The sequence below is a fragment of the Cupressus sempervirens genome, chromosome 3 (genome assembly GCF_028749045.1).
Source record: "Cupressus sempervirens isolate cs-2001-9-10 chromosome 3, ASM2874904v1, whole genome shotgun sequence".
Classification (NCBI taxonomy): Eukaryota; Viridiplantae; Streptophyta; class Pinopsida; order Cupressales; family Cupressaceae; genus Cupressus; species Cupressus sempervirens.
The window spans coordinates 55,479,651-55,501,740 of NC_143120.1; the positions used below are offsets into that span (position 1 = coordinate 55,479,651).

Consider the following 22,090-nt stretch of genomic DNA (forward strand, 5'->3'; position numbering starts at 1 on the left):
TAGTGATAATAGTACATTGTATATTGATAATGGTATTAAAAAGTCAATGGAACTTTTGTATTGATAAATGGGGGGAAGTGGGAAGTTTAACTATTTGATCTCTACAAGGCCTTCTATTGCATATTCAATCAGCCTCCTTGAACCTCGTTAAAAAGTCACGGGAAGAGTAAATTGATATTGTAGGTGTTATAAACTAGAGTCATTTGATATAATAGGTGTTATAACTTTAAAACATGTATATTGATTATACTGACCTTTTGAATTTTAAATATACTAACCATTTGAATTTGATAGCTTAAATAGATTTGGAATAGGCAGGTGACCAAGATGAGTAAATCAACGTGGATTATGCATTTAGCTTAGGATCAAGCAGTGTCTCTTGGAGCAATAAGAAGCAAACTATTTCTTTATCAATTATTAAAGATAGCTATGGAACAATGTGATACCTGCGAAGCTATCTGGCTAAGATGCATTCTTTAGGCTACGATAGTACCAATTTCAATTAAAGTGTCAAAATCAAAGAGTAATCTAAGTCAGAAAACAATAGAGTTTATCATGAAAGATTTTACCACATTGAATCACAATCATTCTATAAGAGAAGCCTCACCTCAAAGAGAAAGAGCTGCAATTTTTGATAAACGATAACATGGCAGATGTATTTACTGAAGCATCGGGCGGGACAATGTTTACACTGTAAACATATAGGTAAGGTGTCCATCGTGTATTCTGTAAGGGTCTACAATTAACCATCGAAGTTCCAGCTTGCCATCAAAGAGCCACAATTAGCAATCATTGCTAACAAAATGCTTAGAAATACATTGCAACTATATAAACATGTATACTTTGTTGATGAATGGGAAAAAAGCTCTTCAGCTGTTCCTTTATGTGCTTGTCACCATCCTCTATTTTCTAGCTGCTGGTTTGTTTCAAACAAAGTGACAGGTGCAAGTCTACGAACATTAATTGAATATTCAGATTTCCTATCGTATGATCTGTTTGAATACTGTGAGGACTTAACAGTTTCTCAAACTTGCAGAGATCTCTTGGACAAGAGTTCCCTTCAGGACAGGCTGCACACGTATAATCTCCTCTGTAATTTTTTTTATGATATATAGAATAAATTTTCCATTGATATAAAGAACACTCATTTAGCAGAAATCACAGAAGTTATAGTTACAGAATTACGTGAGATTTAAATTAGTCTGAGGTAGATCTTGTTGAGTTGCAGCATCTGTATCCGAATTATCGTTGAATCCTTCCATGGTGTCAATGCTAAAGTGGCATGGCGGGCAACTTCTACCAACCTGTAACATGTTCATATTTTCATTCATGCCTTAAAGCAAAAGAAGAATGAGAATGGCAGTGAGGGTATTATTGATAGACATTCTGTTACCTTTTTCACCAGATTAGCGTTTTCTACTTTCAGTGATTTTGCCTGCGTGGCAATTGAAATCAGCAACCATTACCCAAACAATTTCATTTAAGGAATTCTCAAAAGCATTTTTTATGTAAGGTTTGGCAATTCCAGTTTAATATGCAATACATGACGAGACAACCAAACTAAGCTGTGATGTTGTTTACAATGGTAGGAATCCTTAAGGTGAGATGTCAAAACCAAGTAACATGTATGCAATACAACTCAATTCATGCTACATTCCTTCAGCTGGAATATAATAAAATAAATTGAAAGAGGAGGATAAAATTAAAAAATAATTGCAGTTTTTATATGTAAATAGAAAAGTCATTCTTGAAGAGTTGCGAAGTTTGCTTGAAATTGCATCTCAGGTTCTAGAGGTTCTACGGATTATTTAATATCTATACTTATCGAGGCATAGTGTAACCTTTGTTTCTTTTGCCTGTCTTTGTCGGCAAAAAGCGTAATTGTAGACAGCGGGAAAAGATATGATCACACGGGCATACTGGCATTTTTAGAAGGAAACAAATTGTAAGAAACAGCAGCCTCTCACTGTCGCAGGTTCAAACTCTGTCTACCAAGTGAAGTTTAATGATAAACTGAGAAAGAGTGTGACGATGTCATAAACAATCATATTTAGAATTTCATTCAAGTCAAAAGCAAAATCAGGACTATCATGTCTAACCCCGATTTAAAGGAAATATTTTAAATTAGTGGGAGTACTTTCCCGTTACATGTCTAATTCAGGAGGAGTACATGTTGATACAGTAAAAAAAAGTTTTCAGATACTTGCAGGGTACCTCCGAGTACTCTATATGTTTCTATGGAATAGGAAAAGAGCATTCCTAGATTTTCATGGCTTTGTGGATTCAGACTGGGCTCGCGATGTTGATAGAAGAATATCCACCAATGCATATATGTTTACATTATTTGGCGGTGCAATCAATTGGATGAGCAAGCGACAACCTGTGGTCACTTTGTTTAACTACTAGGGCAGAGTATATGGCAGCTACTCATGTCTGCAAGGAAGCTATCTGGATTAAGAGACTGTGTTCAGATGTAGAGTTCAAATAGGGTGCAATGACAATTTATAGTGACAATCAAAGTGCAATATGCCTAGTGAAGAACTCAACATTTCATGCCAAGACCAAGCACATTGACGTACAATATCATTTTGTGAGAGACATGGTCAAGGACGGCAAGGTGAAGCTAGAGAAGCTGGAGACTTTGGCAAATGTTGTTGATGCATTAACTAAGCTCGTGGGTATAGAGAAGTTCAGATGGTATTCGGAGTTCATGGGCCTCTCGGCCCCTAGCAATTAAGTCCATGTTACTTTGAATCTCCTAACTCTTGCAAGGTGTTTGACAAGTAGGAGAATGTTAAGAATTGCGCCTCAATCTTGCAAGCTTTTTCCAGAAAATTGTAGAAAATTCTAAAATTTGTTTGTGGTAGTTTTCCACATGTTTTTGCGTTGGAAAAAAGTGTACGAGTTGTTAAAAATGTGTCTTGTCCCTCAAACAATATATGAGGGCTATTTTTAGAGTATAAACAACTCATTATATAACTTTTATGGGGGTCTAAACTAGAGGACAAAATTATGGACAAAAATGTTATTCTTGGAGTTACAAATGACAACTGGGTAATAGGTGGCATGGTTGTTTTGCCCATGGTTATGGCCCATGGTTTTGTAAGACCACAAATGGTTTCCAACTTTTAATTCACTATAAAAGGAGGGCTTTGGGAGGTGTTTGAATCATCAAGTTACGTTTGCAAGACTAGGTGCTAGAAGGACTCTCTCAGAGTTCGAGTCTGAGTTCGAGTTGTACTGATGCGCTCTTATAAGAACATGCAGTGGAAGTGTATTGTAATCCTCTTAATTTAAGAATACATTGTGTGAGTTTTGGAGGGCAAGGTTTTTCTCCTAGAAGGGTTTCCCCATGGTAATCATTGTGTTATGCGTTCATTGTTATTTTAATTATATTATATTATGCATTTCTTAAGATCTCTACAAAAGTTATTTGAATTTTCATAATCGTCCTCTCAAGATTAGTGTAGAAAGCGATTCCACACACTTTTGCTTCCTTACAGGGACAACTCCTAATAGGGTTGGAATCTACTAACAAGGATTCAAAGTCTCCTAACAAGGTCTATTCTCTAACAAGGAATATTTATATTAGTACATCATATTGTGGGGTACCATTCCCATCGGGGTTTTCCTTCTAATCAAGAGTTTCCCTAGTTAACATATCTGGTGTTAATTGTGTATGAGTATCTTTTTGTGGTTTCAGTTAACATTACTCACATGGTTAAGATTGTTTGAAGTTAATGATTGTGATAATAGTTGTATAACTAATTCAACCTCCCCCCCCCCCCCCAAAGTTATATCAATGGACTATATATTCTAACAATTGGTATCAGAGCATCAAGTTCTTGAAGATAATTCTTAACAACTTTTGGAGATTGATGGCAAATATGTTCAAGAAAGATAGTCCAAGATTCGATGGGGCCAACTATGATATTTGGAAGGAAAAGATGAAGACTCATCTGCTATGCATGGGTCCAGGATATTGACTTTTGACGAAAGCTAAGAAGGTAATTGTTGAAGAATCAAAGCTAAAGGAATGCAATCACGGAGAAAGAGATCTATTCATGTGTAACATGAGAGCTAGAGAAGCCCTGTTGTTATCTCCTCTCAAGAATGAATACAGTCTGGTAAAGACATTTCAAACTTCTCATGAAATTTGGAAAGCATTAGAAGTTACTTTTGAAGGTGATGATCATGCAAAAAGAATGAGATTGCAAAATTGGATTTGCATATTTCAAGATGCTAAGATGATGGAAGATGAATCTATAAGAAGTTATGTTGGTAGAATATCAAAAATTATTGCAGGTATTCGGTCTCTTTGCGAAACTAAACAAGATGATGAGGTTATATAGAAGACCTTGAAAATTTTGACACCATCTTTCATGTAGATAGCTCAGAGGATTCAGCTAGTACTGCCCTACACCAAATATTTGACAAAGGAAACATTGCTTTGAAGGTTAGAGTCTGTAGAAGCAAAATTGAGATAGTCTGAAGAACTAGCCAAAGTTGAGACAACTTTTAGTACTCTAAACATTCGACCTAATCTGTCAAGAAGTGCAAGTGCAAGAGGAGACTTTGCCAGTAATAGCAAATTTGAAGAAGATAAGAAGATTGAAGAAGGAATAGCCCTTCTGGTATGAAGAGACAAAGATGGTAGAAAATCTTTAAGTGTTGGACTTGTGATGAATATGGTCATTATGCATCTAAATGTCCTAAAAGAGAGAAAAAGTTTTGAGGAAAATTTAAACCTAGAAGAGATAAGTATAGAAAAAATTTATATGCTAATGAGGATGAAGAATATGATGAAAGAGATCAGAAGGAAAGTGATAATGAATTAGGATTTGTGGCCATCGAGGAAGATGATCTTGATAAAGAAATTAGAGAAGAGAGAGCTCTAGTTACCCAAGTTGAGAAGAATTCAGAGTGGATAATTGATAGTGGGTGCTTACATCACATGATTGGTGATATGAACAAGTTTGTTAAGTTGAGAAATCATGATGGAGGTGTTGTAAGACTTGGTAACAATGCAGCCTGTCATATTACAGGGATTAGATCTATTACTCTCAATGGTAAAACTAACACTAATGATGTTTATTTTGTTAATGGTTTGAAACATAATTTGTTAAGTGTTGGACAATTGGAAGACAAGGGATATTTGGTGTAGTTCACAGATAAGACTTGCATTATGAAAGACAAAGATGGTAAGCTGATTGGTACTAGAACTAGATCCAAAGGTAATGTATCTCAATTGAATCCTACTAAAATAACATGTTTGGTTGCAAAAATTCATAACAGTTGGTTATGGCATAGAAGGGTCTGTTATATAAACTTTGATAAAATTGTTAAGGTTAGTAGTACATTTGCAATGAGAGATCTGCCTAAGATTGTTAAAACTACTAATGTAGTCTGCAAGGAATCTATTTCGGCTAAGTAGAGAAAAGTGTCTTTTCCTAGCAAGAAGTTCTCTACTACGAAGAAATTGGAGATTGTTCACATAGATCTGAGTGGTCTTGCAAGAACCCGAGGGTTCTATGGTGAAAGGTACTTTATGACTTTTGTTGATGATATCACTACAATGATGTGGGTAGCATTTCTTAAAGAGAAATATGAAGCTTTTGAGAAGTTTAAGATATTTAAGAAGAGTTGATAATGAATTTGGTGTTAAGATTAAGTGTTTGTGATCTGATAGAGGGGGAGAATTCACCTTTAGAGAATTTGACATATTTTGTGAAAAAAATGGAATCAAAAGACAACTATCTGTACCTAAAACACCTTAGCAAAATGGGATTGCTAAAAGAATAAATAAGTATGTAGCAAAAGCAGAAAGAGCAATGTTGTTTGAGAATGATTGTTTATAAGACATTTTGGAGATAATCAATTAAGATAAGTATAAAGGTTTTGAGAAATTTAAGATTTTTAAGAATAGAGTTGAAAATGAATTTGGTGTCAAGATTAAATGTTTGAGATCATATAGAGGAGGAGAGTTCACATCTAGAGAGTTCAACATGTTGTGGGAAGAGAATGGAATCAAAAGCAGATTATCTTCACCAAGAACACCTGAACAAAATGGGATTGCTGAAAGAAGGAATAAGTCAATAGTATAAGCAACAAGAGAAATCTTATTTGAGAATGATGTCTTGAAGACATTTTGGAGAGAAGCAGTTAGCACTGCAGTATATACTCTGAACAGAGTACAGATAACAAAAATCTATGAGCAAGACACCCTATGAGTTATGGTTTGGTCACTCACCATCAGTCAAGTATTTCAGAATACTTAGACGTAAGTGTTACATAAAGAGAGATGATTATATTGGTAAGTTTAATCCTAGAAGCGATGAAGGTATGTTTCTTTATTACTCATTGAAAAGTAAAGCATATAGATGTTTCAACTATAAAAGTAAGACAATAGTTAAGTGCACAAATGTAATGATTGATGAAAAGTTTGGTGCTAAACAGAAGATGGTAGATTATAATTTTGATGAAGAGGATAATTCTGGAATTGTTAGACAGAATGTTGAAGTCATTTTTGAGACTAACAATAACTTACAAAATGATGTATTTGTTGAGCATAGAGAGGAACAAAGATCTGAACCAAGAGAAGAGTTGAGAGTTGAGATGTCAACTCCTACCTCCAAAATAAACATGACAAAGAATCACCCTCGAGAGTAGATAATTGGGAGCAAGGATAAACATGTGATGAAAAGGAATAGAGTGAATGAGTCATAGGTTTCTTATTTCCTTTCTCCCTCTCTTCTTCGAGAAACTTCCACTAAGTTAGGGCTGGTCCCCTTAACCTAGATTTGGAAACCTTCACATTTTGTGCTTCAATAACTCCTTCACAATCAAAGTGATTCTCCATGCCCCCTATCCATTCCATAACTAAATCAAGATCCACCTTACCCATGATCAAGGGTACTCCTTCAAAGGCTTGTCACTCAAAGCTTTAATAGCTTTAAGAAAATAATCTTCTTGGATTGGAGGATTAGGTTCAAGGCCTACATCTTCTTTAGCAATTTCTTTGGCCTTATCTTCACCAATATCTAGCTTTTCCTTCATCTTGTCAATTGTTTCTACCACTTCATCAAGCCTACCCTTCATAGCTTTAAAGGCCTCCTCTAGGAGTCTGTTCTTCTCCTTCTATTCTCACTTCTTTTTCCAATTCAAAATTTGTCACCATAATGCTTTCCCCAGTGATTCACCTTCAAATGTAGACATACACTATGCCTTATCCCAGACCTTTTTAGGGCTTTGTTACCAATTTGATGTAACTAGATCCAAAACTCCTAGTTTGGGTATCAATGCCCAAACTCTCCAAGGATTCTTCTAAGCCTATAGGGTTACTACTTGACCCTATTCCCAAAAGGATCTCTCACAATTATCCCCTTCTGCAAGATCTATTACACCAATTACAACTCCAATTCTTTTCACTCTTAACTCACCTAGGCTCCTAGCTAGGCATTTTTTTCTATCTTGCAAGTTAAGGCCCAAACTCCAATGTAGTATCTAAGATCCTTCAAAATTTCTTTTACATGCTTGATATAAGCTTCTCTAGCAATCTTGGGCTTTGTCTCACAAACCCACTTCATAGAAATCTAAATTGCTCTTAGAAATCCTAGTAGCCCTAGAGCCCCCAATTTGGCATCCTATCAAGATTTTAACACAAAAAATTCCAAAAACTTGTAAACAGGCTATGTAACTAATCGATGATCCAGATACCCTTTTCAAAGATCCTTCAAATTTCTTATATTTTAGTCTTTCAACCTACCCGTACATGGCTTAAGAATAAATACCCTATTTTATGTTGGATACAATTGTTTAATTGTGTGTTGTCTTTGATGTTACACAAATGTCATATCAGTTGGCAGATAGTGCTTACCAAGCTCAGTTGGTCAGGCAAGCAAATTTCAAAGTCTATCAAGCATTCCTGGAAATTACTCTATGGAAATAGTGTCTACCAAGCTCACTTGAGCGTCGAAGGATTTTGTGGCAAAAGTTAGTGGTAACCGAGCTCACAAGGTTAACAAATGAAACTCAGTGTTTACTGAGTTCATTTTGTCTCCAAAGGATTTTGCAGAGTTTGTAGTGGTAACTGAGCTTCAGTTGGTTCACACTGGAAATCAATTCTGGAGCAGTGTTTACTGAGCAAGGTTGGCCAATGAAGGATTTTGTCGTTTTGAGAAATAAAGTTCAATTATTTTATGTAATGATTGTAGCCAACTGAGATAATGATTATTGGTAATTGTAACTTGTAAATGAGCTAACTTGATAATTTGAAAGGTATAAATAAAAGGTCAAGTTGAGAATTCTAAAGTGTAATGAGCGAGCATGCAAGTGTGTTGATTGTTGAAGAGGAAAGTGTGAGAAAACTTTAAAGGATGGTCAGATATCCTTGAGGAGCAGCAAATATTTATTCGATCAAAGAGGATCTAGTGAAGCAAAACAAAGATCTGTATCACTAATTCAATTGCATCTCATTCAGGTCAATTCATTGTTACTTTCTCACCATTGTAGCAATGATTCCTAAATCTCTTAACAGAGTTGGTCTAATAGGCATTTGTAAATCCTCTAACAAAGTGACAATTCTATTGAATTGTTCTAAAGACCTTTTGCAAGGCCGCTCCTAATAGGGTGATTAAATCCTCTAACAAGGTCACACCTAATAGTGTGTTTTGTAACCTTTAACAGGGTTGCCTCCTAATAGGGCTTACTTCAGAAGAGTGAAAATCAGTAACTAGTTACTTGGTGGTTTTTTCCACATTGGGTTTCCATGTTAAATCTGGTGTCACGTGTTCATGTCATTTCTTTTATGGTTGCATGTTAATCACTGTGAATATTTAAGATTTGCTAAAGTTAACATACATTACATCTACCGAGTTACAACATTCTTTTGTATGTTTACCGAGTGACAGCAGTAACTAGTTTTATCAAACATCTAAGGGATCTATGGACTTATTTTTGTGATAACTGATTCACCCCTCCTCTCAGTTACTCCATCTATATTTCCAATAGTTTTGAAGGGTTTTTTAGGGTTTAAATGCAACATAGAAGATATTGACTTCAAAGTATTACCAAATGATCTTGGATGATCACCAAAACTGGTTCAAGGCACTCAACCTAACGGGAAAGGGAAATCAGAACCCAACCAACTCCTTATAGATAGTAGCCATAGTGAAAGTACCTGATCGGCAGGCCCTACTATTCTATGGCAAAGGCCCTGAGTGCAAGTCTCTGGGAGCCCAACTCTCCTTCCACCCACCCTGCACGGGGGCCTGGGTTCCTAGTCCATATGCTATTGGGAAGTCATCTTGTTATCAATCAGTTGCCCCTACCATTTGCCCTTTTTAATAGTAGGCCCTAGAAAATATATTGGTCAGAGGGCCAAGAGGTATATGGCTCATTGGTGGGAGGGCCGAGAGATATTGGTTACTAGTTCCCGTGAGCAAAAAAAAGGTGAACTGAGTTCAATTTGCAAATCAAAAGGTGAAACCCCTTTAGAATAGTAGGGAATAATAGAATTGTAGGGCCCACAATAATCTTGTTGGGGGCATTTGAGAGCCTTCTAATAGTAGGGGGGGGCCTTAGAATAGTAGGCACGGGCAAGTTGTCAACTAGAATCGCCCTACTATTCCCCTATTATTAGATCCCACTATTCTAAGGGCCCTATTATTCTATGGGGCTCTACTCGTAATCAAGTAATCCATCTCTTCCCTCCTTTTATGCCTCTCCTTGGCCCTTTAGCGGGATGGGTGGGAGAGGCAAGGTGGGTGGGAGGCACCTCCACACCTTGTTCTCCAACTCCATTTCTTGGACTTGCACAAACCAATCCCAATCACCCAATTGTTCACTCTATTTCAGCATATAACTCCTAGCCGGGTAAGCCACATTCCCTTAGGGAATGCATGGAAAAATAGAAAATCAACTCTTGACCACCCCAAAATGCATATGTACACTATATATGTAGTGCTCTTCTTGAAAGATCCATTAACCTAACTTCAACTCAAAATAAGACAGTGACATATGGTCCAAAATTGACATTCAACATCATTTCCTAATATTAGATTATTTTGGCGAGTCTTGGTCAACCTTTGAGCTATTCAAGCCACTTTAAGAACTATTAACAACCTAAAGACTCATCATTCACTCACCTATCTATCTACCCCTAGTCACATCCTTGAAGCTTTATAGTTAGCCCTTATTTAGTGATAGTTGGGTAGAACCATCTACAAGACAAAATGTTTTTGGACCTTAACCTAGATCCTAGGTGCTCCTACACCAGAAGGTTTAAAAACAAATCTCTTTTTAGGTAGGTATACTTGTTGTCAATCAAGATTGCGCCTATAGTGAGATAAGAATCTAGCTATCTTGTTGGAACAAGGAAACCTCTCTCGGATGGTGGGGTTAAGAACGAGAGAAAAATCTCTGAATTCTAGGCCAGTTCCTATATGATATCACCTATAAAACTAACTTTGAACTCGGGAAAAGGGTTGAGAATGTATGTGAATAACTAGATACTAAAACTTTAAATAGGTGATACACCAATGGTTTTGAATGTAACTTTGATCAAATTAGCATGAATTACAAAAAGACAATTGATTCACAATACTCAGACAAACACGTAACCACAAAAGTGTTTCTATGCAAGGACTGGGATCTTCTTCTTTGAAAGGGATACCTAGGTTTCACCAATTTTTTGCAAAAAGACAATAATCACAAACATAGACCTGTAATCACATGTATCATGATTCAAAGCTGCAATAAGGAACATAACTAAAATGAAGGCGAACACAACATTAAAGTAAAAAATCCACAATATTACACAAGAACCAATGAGAAGGAACCGTTGAATCTCTATAATCAATGCTAAAAAACAATCTCTGCTACAAATGCCCTCACAATCAACTCAAAATCTGCAATGTGCAAAAATCTGAATCCGAAAGGTCCCTCATAATGAGGTGAAAGTATAGTATATATAAAAATAACCTTAACTTAGATTCCAAAATCATGCCTAGAAAAAATTACCCAAAAATGATGAAAACTATGAAGAAGCCTCTGAAAACTGCTCTCAACCACCTGCCCAACTGATGGATAACTCGAAAACTGAACTCTAACTCCTCAAAATCATGCACAAAAGCTAAAACTCGGATGCATTAAGTAACCTACAAATATAGCATGTAAAATTGCTCTTAATTATGAAATATATACACAAAATAAGCTCTCAATCTAAACTGCATGCATAACTGATCATAACTGCCCCATAGGATGCTAAAAATATCATCAAATAACCCCATTAATGCATGAGAATATGGAACTGCACTTGACCTCCATAAATATCCCCATATCCAAGTGTTAACTAAACACCCTCTTTGTTCCAAAAATAGCTTTCCAACCTTCTCTCCTTGTATTTAGGCATAAAAAACGCTAACTCCCTTAATCCCCTTTTTATGTAATTAATAAAATTAAAGGTCTTATAATGATAGCCATTTAATTTATTAATTTTACAATTATAAATCTTCTTTTTCTTTTTATGTTTAATAATATTAATGTGTTCAATATTTTATCTCATTTATAACACATTAGTATTATTAAATATAAGAAAGGGGAATATAAGTTATGTATATATTAGTTTTATCTATATTAAATGATTATAATGAGTTTATTAATCTTTTAATATATGTATAAGATTAATACTTACATTTGTGTTTCATTTCATTTATATTAAGTCCCATATGCATATAATATATTTTTAGCATTATAAAGTTATGCGTATGGAACTTAATAAAATGAAGCTAAGTATAATCCATGCATGGACCTGAAATGCAATTAAATTTAGCAAAGGGATGTAAAAACATCCAAAGGCAAAATAGAAAGCATTTGTCTTGTGCCATGTTTGCTCATTTATGCATAAGGAAGAATGAAGGGTTTCTTTTCAAACCCTAGCCGCATGAATGATATCTGCTGTAATCTTCATTCTCTGCCATGGACGCCAGTATATTTTCTTTTCTCCTGGACACTTCATTGTTTTGTTGTTAGGTCTCTGGTGATATTTGTTAGTTCTCATCTTTCATTTCGATGCCATTTTCATTGCGGGTTTTGAGCTTTTGCTGATTCTAGAACACCACGTTTTTGGAACTTGGTATCTTTGCTGGTACATGACACCATTTTCATGAGCTTTGGCCGCGGTTTTTTATCCGTGCACGCCATTTTTCTTTCACGTGGATTCCATTTTGTGGGTTTAATTCATGCGTGAATGGCTTCATTGTTTGGTGTTGTATAGAGCCTTCCATGCATGAACCGAAAGTTGGTCGTCATACCTTCTCTTGCTAGGCACACGGGTTCTGATCTTGATATGTGGCTGGACGGCTTTACTGGTTCTGAGCATTGTTTCTTGCTGTGAGCTTCTTGGTCACATGCAAGTCATAAGTTACTAAATGCTCTTCCTTTCATAGACTTTTTTATGCGTTTGGTAAAAAATATGAGATAATATCCATAAATCTTTACCTGGGTTTGCATATTTTTGACTGATTTTTCGGTAAGTAAGGGTTTCTTTCTGTTGAATCTGCATAATACCCTTCATGAGATTGTTTATTTACTTTCAACTCCATTTGGTAATAGTAGAAATGCTGTAGATGAACGAACTTCATTGTAATCTGTTGGCTTATAAATGCTGAAAACCCTTATTTCATGGGTCTTATAAATATGGAAAGATATAAAATATTCATCTCAAATCTTCATATGGGCTTGTATATTTTTACGTTTGTAGCCTTTGATACTCCTTCCATACCTTTTAAATGTAACCCCGAGTTAAATAAAATCTTGTAAAAGCATCATAATTTATCTTACTGCCATAACATCTTCTTTTCTAGCTTTTTGAAACCCTCCGTTAAATTATAACTTTGTAAGACCTTGCTTTTAATCCAGTAAATAGAAATGTACACCCCATTGACTTCATTTTGGGAACATGCCTACTTTCCTTGATAATGTATCTCTGATCTATATCAATTAAGATTGTCCGTACTTTACAGAGTAAGAGGATGTGTTTATATAAAAGAAATAATTTCTCTCTTTGTAACTAAAATCCTGTTTAAATAATGTTGTTCATGGAGATTGATAGACTAGAATTGTGATGAATTGCTGAATGGTGTATAAAAGCTTTCTAATTGATCTCGGTCATAGCTTATGTTTAGACCTGCAACTTGTGAAACTGCTAAAAAAATTATCATGCATATGAAGCTCTACTCCTTCTCTTGTTTCAGCATCAAAATTACCTGTTGTTTTTCCATATTCGTTATTTCTTTGCTATAGCTGTTCATCATGTTTTAACCTTTGTATGTTGATTGTACATTCTAGCATGTAGCATTTGTTTCATCCATTAGCACTTTACCACTATGTATGTCCTGTAGGTTGCAATGACTGATAAGGTTCCTATTATATCACAACTTAAACTCCTTTCCAATCTTTCGGTAATGATTGGAGATACTTCTGTATGCCGGTTCCTTTGTGCTGATCCTTAATTATATTCCTTCAGATTTTGTTCCTGTATGTTCATAATAAAATGAATTTGGGTAATTATCATGAAAGAAATCTGGATTTTATATTTAAACACTGGAATCAACTAATGATATGCATTGTACTTAAGAATTAATATTTTGATGACAGTCCTATTACAAGCACACATCACACTTGACCATGGATGTTATCAAATGGTATAAATACTAGCCCCTTGACTATTACTATTGCCCCTGTACGTTTCACACAGCCCATTCTTCCATATGATTAGTTCTTCCACAACTTTTTCAACCACATACCTATTTCCTGTGGCTATAATCACTTTTTAAGTTTGTTCAACAGTATACATTAATGTTTTCCTTGATGTTGATGCCCCTGTTTATGCGCATTGTATTTTTCTGTAGCAGATTTCTCCCTTTTTCTATTGATTTGGCACTCATAATTAGTTCTGACTGAGCTTGTGACTGATTGCATCTTTACTTTCTTCATATATGCTGAAATATACTTGCAAAGCTCCTTGAAATTCCTTTAGCCTAAGACTCAGACTTTATACTTCCTCCATGATTTGACCAGAAGGTCCCATACTTTTATTTTATGTATACCCCCTCGACAGTCTCCTCTCATCCTTTGCCTTTGCCGTTACATGATTCAACCAAAAGGTTTCACGCTTGTTTTGTATGTGTGTCCCTTCAATGATCTCCTCAAAGTTTTGGTCTTCGCCCTTCCTTGATTTAACCAAAAAGTTTCATGCTCGTAGCTTATGCACGTCCTTTTAATGATCTCCTCAATGTCTTCAATCAGCTACATTGGTTTAACTGGAAGGTCCCATAATTGAAACTTATGTATGCCCCCTCAACAATCTCTCGAATATCTTCTGTCTTTGCCTGAACAAACTCAGCCAAAAGGCTTCATGCATGTAACTTATGCATGATCCTTCAATAGCCTCAAGTCTTCATACCTGTATCTACACATGGAACAAACTCATTAGTATAAACATGTTTTATCTTCTTCGGATTTTTCTTGCCTTCTTGCCTTTCAACATAGTTATCTGAATAACCACGTTGTAGGAACAACAGACTATAGATGATAGGGAAGTTTTCCATTGCTCAGTTTATATGAACTGACCCATTTCTTCAATCATTTTTTGCAGGTTTACACCCAGATGGAGATGCGGGATCAGCCCTTTAATATTCAACGCAACAAACCTTCCATTCAGACAATGCATGCCTTTCCTCTTATCTCTTTTTTCAGTACTTTTCTAGTTTGTACAATGTGTTTAATTCAGATATTTATGTTAGGAGCCGAGGGCACTCGTAATATCTGAATGCATTGTATTCAAGTACTGTGTAAACATGAACACTTTGTAAAACCTTTTTGAATATTTGAATAAAAAATACTATTTTGGTATTTGTATTCTGAAAAAAGTGATCAATTCTCTTTTATGATTTCTGTACTTTGCATTCTGCATTCTTTTCATTCTGTAATATGTATTCTCAGCAACCAAACACCCTTAGTCAACAGATAAAACATATTTAGTTTAGTGTAAAACATCTGATGTATAAGAGGCATGCTAAATTGGTAACAGTACTGACTAGAAAGCCTAAAGCAAAATAATGTTTGAGGAAAAAATTCCAAGCCTCATCACCAATTGAGGCTCGGATGACTCATTTTCCGTAGAGAGTCAAACCCATCTTCTAGGTAAGAAGGCGACCTAGACCTCTAGACTCCTTGAAAAGATGACAATACTCCAAATTAAGTCTATAAAATCCACGATGACCAGCTTCAAAATCCTAGGGAAAATCGTAGAATAAATTTTCTAGCTTCGTGTATGAGGTCTTGGAAGGATCCCAACAGGAAGAGTAGTAAACATGGGGGGTGGAAGCAAACCCTTAGAGAAAATATGAATGTTTCCATTAAGAGAAAGCGGTTTGGTGATCCAACAAGCTAATGTGTTCGCAATCTTGTCTAATACTATATTCCATAGGTCTACTAGTGAAGTTTGAAAGGAAAAGGAAATGCCCAAAAAGTGGAAAATTTCACCAATCTCTATTGACATTCATCTAGGATAGGGCTCGAAGAAAACATTTTTTACAACATTGATTTATGTGCTATTGTATATCAAAACCAAAGGGCAAACAAAAAGTGTCAAGATATTGATGAACTCTCTAGAAGTTTTTTCCCTCTCAAATAGCATAAGGAAGAAGTTGTTTGCAAAATGAAAAGAATAGACAAGAAACTTCCCAAAGCCTTCAACAACGACTAGTAGAGATTGTATTGGCAAGAAACTACCCAAAGCCTTCATAAATAAGAACATATAAGGAAGGAAGTAGAGGAAACCTCTAACAAGCGGATCCGAATAAGTCAAATCCATTAGATTGAAGACCATTGATAGTGATGGGAGTATAAGCATCCCAAAAAATCGTTTGGAGAGACTAGAGGAATTTGGGTTAAAATCCCAAGGTTTTGAGCATGGCAAGAATGAAAAGTCACTCAATGCAATTATTTTCCTTAGAAAAATCAAACTCAAGAAAAATCACACTCTACTTGGATCAGCTAGCCCACTACATACCTTCTCACACAACAATAATGTTTTTTAAGGATTAACCTTGATTTCGTAAATCTAGTTTTCTCTAGCCTAACAATAAGAGGAAAGATATGACAAATGTTTGGAGCCAATGCTTTAGCAATGGTCTTGTATAAGACATTAAGTAAGGTAATAGGCCTCCAATTAAAAATATCCTTGAGGTCTCTAGCCAAAGGAATGAATTTAATATTTCCCTTGTTAATAATATCTTTCAAATACTAGGAATGGAAGGTATCAAAATAGACCTTATCAAGGTTACGACCAACACAAGACTAGAGTATCTTATATAATTCTCATGACAACTAGTCACCCTAAGGAGCCTTGTCATCCTCTATAAAGACTTCTTCCATTGAGATTCTTATTTGTAAGAATTTGATTACAAAAGATAGGTTGATCCTCTAAATGTTTTTTTAACACACCTACTAACAAATTCTATGAAGAATATTAGGAAGCTCAGAGTGAGGTATAATGAGCTCCTAGTCACCAAAAAGAATTCCTTGGAATCTTTGTCACCAAAAATCAACAAGATAAAATACAAGTCTTGATTTTTGGAGAAGACACAAAATATTACACTATGATCATGGCATGATCAAGCCTTTTAAAAATCATGTAAGAAACAACTCTAAAATTACACCAAGTGTCTTAGAATCCATTAGAGCAATGCCAACTTGTATTAGGATTAACACCCAATTTATTTTGCATGTAGTACAAGGTTTCTCTATCTAGTTGTGTAGCATAAAGTGTTGGCAATATGGACTCTTAGATGTCTTCATAGCTGTCATTTATGGCAACATGTATTCAACATTTTATTAATGCATTTAGAGTTAGAAAATTGTCTAAGTGTTGGACAGTTTGCAGCAGTACAAAAATATGTGTGATATGCACGAAAGACTCATTTTGAGTTAGCTTATGCACAGTTTAGAATAGCTCTATGATAGTTTCATGATGATGTATCCCAATGCGCAGATCTGTATAGATAGTATGACGCAAGTTACAGTTGAAATACCAGTATGGGTATTTGACAGAGCAAAACAGAGCATATCAAAAATATGAGATGTAATGAAGAGATGCGTAGTCACACAATGGTAGAGGACAGTTGTGTGGTGATGTTAGCGTGTGCACAAGACATGGTATCACACATGAAGTTTTGTATAGACTATGAGCCCACAGGGCTATTGCAATTGTGAATTAATTGGAAAAGCCTCAAGTCCGACTCAAGGAATTATTATGAAGATACAATATAAAAGAAATTTGGTTTCCTTATTTGTAATGGATCTGGGACAAGAAGATCAAGCGGAATTTGAAGTATTAATGTGTATTGCGAGAAGGAGAAAAATGCTTACTGAATGCGCATAAGCGATCCAAGGGTTCATTGGATGCACAGTTTGTGACAGGGTTACAAAATCAGAAGGAGCAGAAGTCTAGTTAACAAGGCAGGGATAGAGGAAGAAAGTATATTTTAGTTATATTATTTTGCAAGGAATAATACAGGGATCATTTGGACAGTGAGTTCATTGATCTTAATGTTCAAGCTGTTTGGGTAGTGGGTCCAGCTGTCTTCCACAACTTCTAACAGGGTTGGCACAACTCTTAACAAAGTTGGAATCTCCTACCAGGGATTCAAAGTCGCCTAACAGGGACTCATATGTACTGACAGGGTTGGCAGAACTCCTAATAGTGTTGGCAGAACTCCTAATAGGGTTGAGGCTCCTAACAAGGCCTAGTCCTCTAACAAAGACTTGAGATACTATATGTATTTCATAGAATCCTAACTGGGTCAATATCTTTAATAGGATTCTTTTTCTTACTGGATCATCAAGTGGGTATCATCCCCACTGGGGTTTTCCCTTGGCCAAGTTTCCCTAGTTAACAAATAATGGTGTTATGAATTCTCATTATGTATGGCTATATTTACTATTCAATATTGTCGGTTTACTTTCATATGCAAGTTATAAAGTATTTAACAATATTCCGTTGTGGGCAAAAGTTTGGAGAATACTGATTCACCACTCCCGCCCCTTCTCAATATTATCTATTTCAAACAATTGGTATCAAAGCTCGATTACTTTGAAGAAGCTTAACAACTTGAGTAAGATCCCCATGGATATGGAACAGTTAAAGAGAAATCTTGAAGGTCTTGAATAGATTGACCTTCTTACAAAAGAAAGAGATAACTTGAAAGATAGTTATGAAGATGCAAGGTTTACTTTGGAAAACTAAAAGACAAGGCTAATGATGTGAAATTTGGCATGGAATCAAATGTGCAAACAAGTAAAAATGATCAAGTAAGAAATCTAAAGAACGAAAATGAGATCTTGATAGTAATAAGAGTGGACCTGATCTGAAATTTGAGAATACAGACCTTAGAACCCAGTTGAGTCAAGTAACATCTGAATTAGATTCTATTAAGATTGAGCATGCTGAATTAAAAAAGAACAATACCATTTTGAAAGGAGAATTGACACAAGCTACGCAACAGTTAGAGAAACTTTATTCCAGTAGTGAGAAAATTGATGAACAAATATTTCACCAATGACCTTCTTATGATAAAACAGGGCTTGGATATCTTATTGGAGATAAATCAAGTCAAGAAAGTTGAAATTACAAGAGAACCAGATCTAGTTGTTGAATCTGCTAAAGAATCTAATCTAAGTAAGTAGAATCAAGCACAACTACTAAAGTATCAAAAGAGATTGAATTAGTTGATTTTTTAGTGAAACATGATGATCCTAAGAAAACATAACAAGTTGATAAACGTAAGCAAGATGAACCACCCAAAAAAGTAAGACATTAGTTAAAATGTAGATGTTTCAAATGTAACGAAGTCAGTCATATGAAAAGAGATTGAACCTGTAAGTCTTTTAAACCTATTACTAATTTTTATTGTTATAATTGTCATGGTTATGGACATAAAGTAGTAGACTGTAAGAAACCTAAGTTTGATGGTAATAATATAATTAGTAGAATGTTTCGAAACAATAACCCTTCACGTAATGAAAGAGGAAGATGACAAAGAAGATTAATGATGGAGGAAGATCTAATGGAGAAAAGGAAAAATTTATATGTTACAAGTGTAACAATCCTAGACACATTACAAGGAATTGCAAAACACCTAACAGTTAGAATAGAACCAATCACAGAAAGAATGCACCTGTATGTCAGTTATGTAATAACTTTGGACACATAGTCAGATATTTTAGAATGGACAGAAAGAACTTCAACATGAATCCCAATCACAAAAGAAATAATAACAAAAATGACGAAAAGAATAATAAAAGAAATGATTACCTCAAAAGGAAGCAAACAAGGAACATGTTGATGAATTCAAAGAAGCATTTGTGCAAGCCAAGGATCCAAAAAGTTTTTATACGGTTTTGGAGGAGCAGTATTTCAATGCACCTGATGAGAGATTGAGGTCAACAATTGTTTGTGACTCATCTTACTTGAATTAAAGCATTAGAAATAGAGGCATAGCGTCAATTGGTCAGATCTAATGTTAGAGAGTAAATGAGAAGTTTCGCAGTGAACACAAGGTAAAAGAAATAGAAAGGAAGCTATGGTCACGTGCACAAGCAAAGAAATAATCTTAGAAAGTTATGATAAAGAAAACAAGGTTATTGGTAAATAGTTTTTGAATTTGTGGTAGATACATATGTAACAGGGAGTTTGATTTGAAGTGATTTAAAGATCACAAGAAAGATTATGAGAACCATTTGATCATGTGAAGTGTTTAGAGAGAATTGAAGAGTGATTTGACAGCGAATTCAAGTGTGGAAAAGAAGATTCATTCCATCCTTAAGGGATCAGGTATGACTAGTGAGGAAAATGATTTTGTGGAATAAGAGATTTGATAACATTTAGAATAAGATTCCAGAAGACCTATACAATAGGTTATTGAATAGGAAGAAAAGAGAGACTAAAGAGGACACTACTTAGTTGAGAGAAACAATGATCAACAAGTTGTTTGAGTTTAACTCTAAGGAGGACTTGGACAAAATTTTCAAGGTTATTGACTCCTTTTTTGAGGAACAAAAGAAGACAAATTCTTCCAATGGAAGGTAATTATGAAGATGTAAGGAATGAAACAAAGAAGGCCATTGTGAAATATATGACCTCAGTACCTACAATGCACAATCGAAACTTATTGAATCCATGTAAGTGGATTACTACACATATAATAGTGGATACAAAGGAGAACCCTTTTGTAGGGTATGCAACATCCATTGTTGGCAATATCACAACTTACACAAGCTTTGATGATAAAGAAGAAGAAGAGGAAATGAAGAAGCAGGCTGAGGAGAAGAAGAAAGAAGAAGAAAAGATAAAAGAAGAGAAGAAGCAAGAAGAAGAAACTGAGAAACAAAGAGAATTAAAAAGGAAAGATGCAGAAAGGAAACAAGGATAGAAGAGGAAAAGAGAAAGCAAGAAGAAGAAGAAGAAAAGAGGAAGAGGCAAGAGGAAGAGGAAAGGAAGAAGAAACAAGAGGAAGAAGAAAGAAAGAAAAAACAAGAGGAAGAGGAAAGGAAGAAAGCAAAAGAAAATTCAAAGAAAGAAGCTAACAGACTAGAAGAAGAGAGGAAGAAGGCTGAGGAAGAGAAGATAATTGAAGAACTGAAAGCAATAATGCTCATTCCAGTAGTAACTCTAGTAGCACCAGCAACAACAGTAGCAGTACCATCTTTGATGATGATGATCAAAAGGGATTGAATTTTTCATTGAGCAAATTGTTTTTGAAAAATAAGTCAGTTAAGTCTTTGGAAAAGTCACTAACTAAAGTCTTGGAGCAGATGTAGAAGACAGTTACTATTACTGTAGTTAATCCACACTTGTATTCAAAGACCAAAGAATTGGTGAAGACCTTTGATGAGGAATTCACAATATTATTTGAGGTAGCTTCAGTGCAAGCACAAGCAAAGCATTATACAAAACTTTTTGATACAGTGTGCACAAATGTAAGGAATTATTTAAAGGCACTTGATGTATGCATCATGGAGTTGAGACAACACATTGATGAAGGTAAGAGGTTGTACGAATAGTGTACATTGTCATACAAGTGCTTGACAGACTTTGAAAGTCAAATCAAGGGTCAGATGAGTGATCTTGACACATTCACTATGAACATACAGCTCGCTGAGGCCAGCATTGAAGATTGTGGAATAGAAGTGGACAAGATCCATAATGTGATGAAAGGTTTGGAGTTTGATAAACAAAAGGTAGCAAATTGGTTCTCTACTCTTAGAGAAATCTTGTCACCTAAGATTATCATTTTGCAAAGTCAACTGGAGGAATGTCTTGCAGCAAAGACTTCCTATGATAAGATTTCTTATACTGCCTTGAGTGCAATTGAAGTGGAATCCTATGCATTATGCACACTATTCAATATTTTTGATACAATGAAGGAGAATTTGAAGAAGGGAGTGTAAAGAATAAAACTCGTATATGCAGATTTCTTTTCTAGAATATCAAGTTGATTAGTAGCATGCCACCCAATTTTTGTATATAGTTTTGACACCTTTGCCATTGACTTCAAAGGGGGAGTACTAATATGTAAGGAAAATTGTATGATTGTATGTACTAAGGAGAAATTGTATATGTAAGGGGGAGTATACTTATGTATCAATGTAAGGAGTGATAAGGAATGTAATGATCCATTAAAACATCAATAAAATTGTTATGTTTTGAAGACAATTTCTGTATAGGTACTTTTATTTGTTTTGTTATTTATGACATCATTTCAGGACTTAGCCAATTTTCTCAAATGTTTCCATCAATGTGAAAGGGGGAGATTGTTCGAAATATGGTTAGTTAGATGTCTTGATAGTTGTCATTTACGACAACACATATTCAACATTTCATTTATGCATTTAGAGTTAGAAAATTGTCTAAGTGTTAGATAGTTTGCAGTAGTACAGAAATAGATGTGATATGTACAGAACTCATTTTGAGTTAGCTTATGGGCAATTGAGGATAGCTCTATGATAGTGTCATGATGACGTATGC

General features: G+C 35.2%; 2 protein-coding genes across 9 annotated transcripts in view; one reads left to right on the top strand and one right to left on the bottom strand.

Annotated features, from left to right (window-relative positions):
* Window positions 1-1,181: 1,181 nt before the first annotated feature.
* The window catches only part of LOC149564753 (truncated transcription factor CAULIFLOWER D-like), a 239,791-nt gene continuing 218,882 nt past the window's right edge, over window positions 1,182-22,090 (bottom strand). Inside the window, exons 6-7 of the mRNA XM_089818344.1 lie at window positions 1,394-1,435; window positions 1,182-1,304 (exon numbers count right to left, since the gene is read on the bottom strand). Coding sequence (XP_089674470.1) covers window positions 1,182-1,304; window positions 1,394-1,435 — 165 coding nt within the window. The remainder of the gene's footprint in view (window positions 1,305-1,393; window positions 1,436-22,090) is intronic.
* On the top strand, window positions 11,774-14,913 carry LOC149564754 (uncharacterized). Of its 8 annotated transcripts, none has more exons than XR_016361925.1 (3): window positions 11,774-12,145; window positions 12,275-12,420; window positions 14,657-14,913. XR_016361925.1 is itself a non-coding variant. In XM_089818345.1 (3 exons), the coding sequence occupies exons 1-3, from the start codon at window positions 11,912-11,914 to the stop codon at window positions 14,766-14,768; spliced, it is 303 nt and encodes a 100-aa protein (XP_089674471.1). In that variant the 5' UTR covers window positions 11,779-11,911; the 3' UTR covers window positions 14,769-14,913. The 8 variants fall into 8 exon arrangements, 2 of the variants coding, with proteins under 2 accessions (XP_089674471.1, XP_089674472.1); XR_016361926.1 differs by having other exon boundaries at window positions 12,275-12,390; XR_016361927.1 differs by having other exon boundaries at window positions 11,774-12,030.